Here is an 8,378-nt window from a genome sequence, read left to right as displayed (position 1 = left end):
AAAAAAAAAAAAAAAAGAAAGAATTATAAATAGTCCTGAATTATGGATTGCATTTTGTGTTCTAGACCTGTGTTTTCCAACATAGTTTCTACTAGCCATATATAGCAATAGATCACTTGAAATGTAGCTAGTATGATTGAAGAACACATTTTGAATTTTATTTAATTTTAATCAATTTAAATTAAAAACTTTCTTGGCTGGGTGCAGTGGTTCATGCCTGTAATCCCAGCACTTTGGGAGGCCGAGGTGGGCAGATCACCTGAGGTCGGAAGTTTGAGACCAGCCTGGCCAACATGGCAAAACCTCGTCTCTACTAAAAAAAAAATTCAAAAAATTAGCCAGGCATAGTGATGGGCGCCTGTAATCCCAGCTACTTGGGAAGCTGAGGCATGAGAATCACTTGAACCCGGGAGGCAGTGGAGGTTGTGGTGAGCCGAGATTGCACCACTGCATTCCAAGCTGGGCAACAGTGAGACTCCACCTCAAAAACATTCATTCGTTCATTAAAAACTTCCTTGAAAAACTGTAAGTATGTTTAGTACAACCTGGGTGGGCGAATCTACATTTTAAAATGTTAATTGTATAAAATCCAAATACAGATTAAGTATTTCTCTCATTTTTTTCTGAGACAGTCTTGCTCTTTTGTCCAGGCTAAAGTGCAATGATCTTGGCCCACTGCAACCTCTGCCCCCTGGGTTCAAGTGATTCTTGTGCCTCAGCCTCCCGAGTAGCTGAGACTACAGGTGTGTGCCACCACGCCCAGCTAGTTTTGTATTTTTAGTAGAAATAGAGCTCGCCGTGTTGGCCAGGCTGGTCTCCCAACTCCTGGCCTCAGCATTCCACCTGCCTCGGCCTCTCAGATTGCTAGGATTATAGGTGTGAGTCACTGTGCTTGGCAGGTTAAGTATTTCTGATGAAGATTTAGCATCCCAGTTGAGATGTACAGTAAGTGTAAATTACATATCAGATTTCAAAGACTTGGTATAAAAAAATGCAAAATGTCTCATAATTTTTTGTATTGGTTACATGTTGAAATAATATTTGAATATACTAAAATAAGATATTAAAATAATTTTACCTGTTTCATTTTACTTTTTAGTGTGGCTACTAGAAAATTCTAAATTTCCTATGTGGCTCACATTCTATTTCTGTTGGACAGTACTGTGCTAGACACTGTGGTTATGTACCTACATTGTCTAGTCCTCACAGGACCCAGTGCAGTGTTTGCTATTGTTTTTCACATTTTAAGGTTGAGAGAACCAAGGCATGGAGCAATGACGAAACTTGCTCAGTGATTTCACATTAGTACATGGCAGAGCTAGAACTTAAATTTAGTTTTGCTGAATGCTGAAGAGACAGAGAAAGAGAGCAAAAGAGTAACAGAAGAAGAGAAGACTGTAAGAGTGTGGTATTGTAGAAAACCAAGAAAAGAAAAGTGTTGGAGAAGAAGAGAAGTGGTCAGTTCAGAGAGGGCTGCACAATGTGAAGACTAAAATATGAGCCCTGAATTACAAGGGCCTCAGTGACCTTGGTCCTGAGTAGCATGATCGGGACAGGATCCAAATTGGAGTGAACTAAAGAGTAAATGAGAAATGGGGAGATAGAGAAACTTCAACTTTTTCAGAAATGTGGCTTTGAAGGAGAGAAAAAGGACAAGAGCTGTGATGGGGCAGGTGGGGGTTAAAGCAGGTTTTGTTTTTAAGTAGAAGACATTGTTTCTTCGTAGGCTCTATTAGAAAATGAAATCCTGTTGAAGGTGCAGGAGGGAGAGGAAACCAGTAAGGGAGGCCTCTGAGGAGGTGAGAGGAGAAGGGATGGAAAGCCCAGGCTCTTGAAATTGGCTCTCCTTATTCTGAGAACCTAGGCAGGAAAAAAAAAAAAAAAGAAAAATTTAAAAAACATTGGCTCTCTTTAGGAGGAAGTTCCCTGCTTCTATTGGGACAGGAGGGAAGAAGAAGATGGGCTCATGTGGAGGTAGGTGGGCTTGTAGATTTGGTGGCAGCAAAGCAAGTTGAGGTAGTTACCATCCAATGGCTAATAGGGAAGGGCTGGCAGGGTTTACAGGATTGCTGTCATTCTAGTAAAGAAAAGATGCGTGAGCTGACTTGAGAAGTATAGTAGGATTTCTAGGCGGTGTTGAGGATCCAGTTGAGGTTGATGGCATTAATTCATTGTGGAACCACTCTGTTCAGTTGCATGACTTTTCTTTATTGGACCTCAGCTGCCTGGTTGTGGGCATGGAGAAAGTAGACATTTAGATTCATCCAGGGTGGAGATTTTCCTCGAGGAGGTTTGATGAAAGGTATTAGGGAATTGAAGATGTTGGTAAGACAGCAGTCGGCAAGATGGATTCTGAGGTCTAAGCTGGATGTTGGGGGAAGAAAAGATAGCAGGACGTCTGATAGATATGGAAAAAGTAAATCGATACCAATAAAATGAGGAACTGGTACACTGGGTATAGTTGAACATGCCAGATGGAAGGATTAGAGATTATGGTTAGAGAATAGGATGTCTGAATTAGTGATTTCAGAGATGGGGCAGTTCTAGGTGTTGGCAGGTTCCAAGGTGTGGCCATGGAAGTGGGTAGCTAATGTTGAATGGAAAAGAATGTTATAAATAAGGAGTCAAGAAACAGAAAGTATGGATGAGACCTCCATAAGGATGTATGTGTGTGTATGCATGCACACATAAAATATGTTTACCTATTGCATATGCATGGACACATATGTATAAATGTAATACAAATGCATACCTACACACATAGCCATGCAAGTGTGTGCATACATACTCACAAATTGTGTGGAATTCCCTCTGACTCCTGGGCCTGATAGGTGGTGCTATGGTTTGGATGTTTGTCCTCTCCAGATCTCATGTTGAAATTCGATTCCTAACGTTGAAGATGGGACTGAATGGGAGGTGTCTGCATTGTGAGGGACAGTTCTCTCATTAATGGATTAATGTCCTCCCTGGGGCAGGAGTGGGGGGTATGAGTAAGTTCTCACTCTGTTCGTTCCCAAGAGAGCTGGTTGTTAAAAAGAGCCTGGCACTTCTTCTTCTCTATGTTGCTCCCTCTTGCCATGTGATCTTTGCACAAGCCAGCTCCCCTTCACTTTCTGTCTTGAGTGGAAGTAGCCTGAGGCCCTCACCCGATGCCCAGTCTTTAACTTTTCCAGACATCAGAATCATAAGCCACATAAACCATTTTTTAAAATAAATTACCCAGCCTCAGGTATTCCTTTAGAGCAACACAAAATGGACTGAGGGAGGTGGGTTTCTGGGGAAGCAGGAAGGCAGCTTTAGGAGGATTCTGAGTCAGTCCTGGCAGACACGGCTCAGCCAGTCAAATCCAGCAGTGGTAGGGATAAGGGCCGCCTAGAATTTAACAGACCGGGCCGCCTAGAATTTAACAGACCCTGGCATATCAGGGTATGAAGGTTGCTGCTCCACTTCTCCTCTCCCATCTGTACACTATGCCTTGCTGCAATTTCTGGATGCTCTCAAGAGGGTGGGATTGGGACCAGCTCTTAAAGAAAATCTTGGGTCCCTCCAAGAAGCATTCTATCTCTCCCCCTCCCCTGGGAGGGTACAGCAGGAGAAACTGCTGCAGGGAGGGTTGGTGTCTACGATTGAGTGCGACTTTTCCTGACCTTGGAGCATTCAGAGTCCCAATCAGTGCAGTAATAAATTAAGGGCTTACGGAGGAATAAATTCTCGGCCTTAATGAAGTTCTTTGCTGGGGGCCATCGGCAGGTCAGCAGGTCGGGATGATGCAGATTGGAGGCTTCAGCAAGTGGGCTGAGCTGGCTGGGAAGTCATCAGGCATGAGGGGATCCAAAACCCTGCTAGTCAGGGTTAATTTTTGGGGAGCTGTGGGGATTAAGCTGCTCAAGTGATAGCAGCCTGACAGAAGTGAGGACTCTATACAAAGGCAGCTGCAAGGTGCTGGCCACAAAGTTCCTCTCCTGGGTCTATTCGGATGCTAACTTGGAAAAACAAAAAAACAAAAGTGAAGATCCAGAAAGGTGTGACTAGCTAGGGGCTCTGCAAGGTGTTCATTTTGTTTTATTTTGGAGATGGGGGGAGTTTGCACTGAGGGCAGTTACTTCTGGGTCACTCCAAGGTCAGAACCAGACTGGGACTGTGGTCTCGGTCTTTGGCATCATCCAAAGTGCAGAGCATTGTCCCTGGGGCAGTGGGCAGTTGTGGGCTGGTATCCTGATGGGAATCAGCTCTGCAGGCTAAGTAGATAAGGGCCTTCATCTGTCTTTGGGGAAAAAAAAACGTGCACAGAACACTAGGTAGAGATTTGGCAGAGGTGGGAGCACAGGCATGGGTTAAGGAGAGGGTGAGTGGGAGAGCAGCCCAGAGTGCTTGCTGCTGGGTTTGATGCCGGAATCCTGGGAGAGACCAGTCTTGGGGGCTGGAGGCTACTGAATTGTAAGCTGAAACTAGAACCTGGGCCTTGAGACTCCAGATCCTGAGCTCTTTCCCCTTTCATTCCACTCTGCAACATCTGCTGTTGGGGATAAGCTCTTGGAGTGTAGTCCAGAGGTAGAGGAGGGAAAGTACTGTGTTTGGAGTCAGGAGCTGCCAGAGCTAGAGGGAACGTCTCCTTTCTTCTCGTCTCCCCGCCCCCATGGTGTAGTGCCCAGCCTGGGCTTTTCCTTTAAATATGTCTTACAGCTGTCTGAACTCTGAAATTTCTTTCACTCCTTCCCTTGCCTTGTTAACATGTGTTGCCTTTGGGGTAATCAGGGAAAAAATATTATGTCCTTTTACAATTACCGGGTTTTGGAATATTAAAATGTCTCGCTGCATCGGCACTGTTATTTTGATTGGTATTCTAACCTTTGACTAGCCCATAAAGCGCGCCGCTCCTGAAGCCAATATTGCAGGACTGAAATTTAATTCCGAAATGATTCCAGATAATAGGGAGACAGATAATATATGCATGAAGGATATTATGTTTGGACTAACTGCAGCAGGGCCAGGGCTGGGGAGCTGAATAATAGCCCAGAGTGAGTTATAATCTGTGGGACAGAAATGCCTTACTGTCAGGGCCAGGAGAGGAACTCTTAAATCAAAGGCACAGGAAAGGGTGTGATTGCAGGGTGCTTGTTTTGACAGGAAGAGCACCAGAGCCAAGGGTAGGTGTGGAAGGCTATGCCCCATCTTTTCTCTTGAGCAAGATACCAAGGCCCTGGATGATCTAGCTCATTGCAGCATTCCTATCTCTACATCTCCTGTCTCTCCATAACATTCCAGCTGTATCAAACTTCTTGCTGTTTTTCAAATATACATCACGGTTTCACCTCTTCTTACATATACCGTTCCCTTTTCTTACATCACCTTTTCCCTTTTAGTGTGTTGGGAAACTCCTGTTCATCCTTCAAAACCCTTGTGTGTGATCCTTTCTCTGATGTTCCCCTACCTCTGGTAGGAATAGTAAATCACTTCCTCCTTTGTATGGCTTCAGAACTTTGTACTGAGTGTATCACATGCTTTTGTAATTATCTGCTTACATGTTTTTTGTTTCCCACTACACTGTGAGCTCATCGAAGTCTATATACCACCCATCTCTGAATTTCCAGTGCATGGCACTGGACCTGGCACACACTGGGCATCAACAAGCATTAATTGAATTCACACTGAATCTTGGGCTAGACTAATGAGCTCCAGAGTCCAGATGCCTGTTCCTCTGCTGGAATTCCCAGACAAATAAACTTAGAGAAATTAAGTAACTTACCTAAAGGCACATAGCCAGGAAGAGGTGAAGCTAGGATTTGAACCCAGGTCAGTGTACTCTTTTCTCCAGGCCATGTGTCTTAGGCAAGTGGGCAGGGAAGGAATTAGAGGTTGAGGTAGGAAAGATAGAAATTCATCGCCCTGACTCCTTCCTTCCATAGCCCAAGTTCTGGGTCCACCTTGCTGGAAACAGCATTAGTTCTTAGCATTTATTGGTCTCAGGTCCCAGCAGGGATTGTGCCTCCTGTGCTGCTGTTGACCTTTGGACAGTTATTCCACATAGAAGGCATTTATCAATTGTGAGTTTGTAACCAATAATCAGGACAGTACCTTGGGAAAGGTACCTAAGTGTGGTTTTGGAGAGCTTTTAGAGAAGTAGGCAGACAGATTACAAGGAGCTCTTAGCAATGTCAGAAAACACCACAGACATTCTGTTCCTCCTTCAGGACTTGGTGGAACTTGTATTTTGGGATATATAATGATAAAATAAATAATGGAAAAAAGAATTACAGTAAATTTGGTTGGTTTTATATGAATTTATATTTTATTTTTTGAGACAGTCTCTTTCTCTGTCACCCAGGCTGGAGTGCAGTGGCATGATCTCAGCTCACTGCAACCTCTGCCTCCCAGGTTCAAGCTATTCTCATGCCTCAGCCTCCAGAATAGTCTGGACCACAGGGGTGCACCACCACACCCAGCTGATTTTTGTATTTTTAGTAGAGATGGGGTCTTTTCATGTTGGCCAGGCTGGTCTTGAACTCCTGGCCTCGAGTGATCGGCCCATCTCAGCCTCCCAAAGTGCTGGGATTACAGGTGAGAGCTACTTTGTCTGGGCTGTATTTTATTAATTACAATATTATCTGTAAAAATCTGAAAAAATAGTATAGCTATATGTGAGATTTACCCCTCATTTAGTCTTCAGGTGATACATGGTATATCACTGAGTCCTGAGGAGGTGGGATGTGGCTCACAGCAAGAAACCACCATGCAAAGGAAGAGCTTTGGAGTCGGAGGAGTCTGGCTTGTATTTCTAATACTGCTACTCACTAGTTGTGTGATCTGAAGCAAGTCCCTCTCTGAACCTACAAAGGATGATTAATATCTGTCACACAGAATTTAGACTCTGGAGTCAAGTAGACCTGATATGGAATCATGGCTCTACACTTAGTAACTGTGGTATTTTAGAAAAGTCACTTAACAACTTTGAGCCTTGGTATCCCCCTTATAAAAAGCAAGCAAAAGCATAGCTACCTTCTAGAGTTGACCTGAGGATTAAATGATAGCACTATGCCTCTGCCCTTCGCTTGCCCTGATACTGGCCATTGGAGATGAGATGACTAGTACTACAGGGAGAAAAGGAGTCAGGGGGATGGGAGATCAAGGAAGACATACAGGACATTGTGGGCAGGAGCTAGGAAAAAGAGACTCTCACAGCAGAGTTTATGTGAGCATTGACAAGGATGAGCTTAATGCTATCCTTGGACCAGCTTACCCTCAGCTCACACTGAGGGACAGAGTCGATCATCTCATGCCCTTGATCCCAGCTGCCATCAGCATGCCTGGCTGTCCAGTGGAGTACAGAGGCACATTCACCTGAGGTCAATTCCTGGCCCTATCATCTACCTGTGTTATGATCTTGGACAAATTACTTACCTTCTCTGAACCTTGGTTTCTGCATCTGTAAGGTAGAGATAATTTATAATAATAATTTTAAAACCAGGTGCTGCTCTAAATGCTTTATATGGATTAACTCAATCCTCAAACAATTCTGAGAGAAGTTCTATTACTAGTTTTGTATAGCTGAGGGAGACTGAAACGCAGAGAGGTTCAGTAGCTGGTGAGTGATAGTGTAGGTATCTAATCTAAGCAGTAGACTCCAGAGTCCATGCTCTTAACTGCTTTGCTTTGTTGCTGCCAGTGCAAAGGAGGGAGGTGTCATTTTTATTTGGGGTGTGGGAGAGAAAATCAAGAAAGATTTCGGTGGAGATGCTTGAGTCTTGAAAGATGAGTACGTTCTCAGGTGACAGTGCAAGTGCATCCAGGCAGAGGGAGGAGGTGAAGAAAGGCCTGAAGTGGTGAATCACTTTGCAGGGGAACTACACACAGCAGTTTTCAGGAATTTTAAGCTGCTTGTGTGGACCAGCCACGTGTATGTCTTTACTGGAGGAAAAGCAGAGTGAGGGTGAGCATGTGCAGTAAAGAATCATTGGCTGATGTCTAGAGTGGTGCCAGCCTAAGCTGCCTTCTAAGCATGATACAGTAGCTCCAGAAAACCACCATGTTCATGTGCATGGAGGGAAGAGAGCACCTGTGGGCCAGGATAGCCGGGAAGGAAGCGGCCACCCTACCTTTTAGCATGCTGGCTGCAGACGGACCATAGGCAGACAACCTCTATATCCTTATGGTAAATGTGGGAAATCACAGTGTGAGGAATCAGTTAGATCATGCTTGTAAAGCTCTTAGAGGAATGTGGGTACTCTGTGTTAGGTGAGCAGCTTGGCACACCCTCAACTGGAGAGCTAGCCTGCCTTGCCCTGCATCCCTGGTGGGTGTGGCCACATGGGGGAAAGAAGCAGGTGAGGGAATCAGCTCAAGGCAGCTGGAATTCTTTCTTTCGCTTGAGGTTCCCCACA

General features: G+C 44.6%; 1 protein-coding gene across 12 annotated transcripts in view; it reads left to right on the top strand.

Moving 5' to 3' along the window:
• The window catches only part of ERI3 (ERI1 exoribonuclease family member 3), a 135,474-nt gene that overhangs the window by 77,453 nt on the left and 49,643 nt on the right, over window positions 1-8,378 (top strand). The window contains exon 8 of one of the 12 annotated variants that reach the window (XM_017540753.2): window positions 1,916-1,993. The exons of the other annotated variants lie outside the window; for them this stretch is intronic. Within the exon in view, the coding sequence (XP_017396242.1) occupies window positions 1,916-1,978 (63 nt within the window). The 3' untranslated portion in view covers window positions 1,979-1,993. Of the gene's footprint in view, window positions 1-1,915; window positions 1,994-8,378 lie in introns of those variants that run through there. 12 annotated transcript variants of the gene reach the window in all.

This window comes from Cebus imitator, unplaced genomic scaffold (assembly GCF_001604975.1).
Source record: "Cebus imitator isolate Cc_AM_T3 unplaced genomic scaffold, Cebus_imitator-1.0 Scaffold129, whole genome shotgun sequence".
Taxonomy (NCBI): Eukaryota; Metazoa; Chordata; class Mammalia; order Primates; family Cebidae; genus Cebus; species Cebus imitator.
Note: the sequence above shows the minus strand (reverse complement) of the source record. Positions and strands in the feature narration are given on the sequence as shown.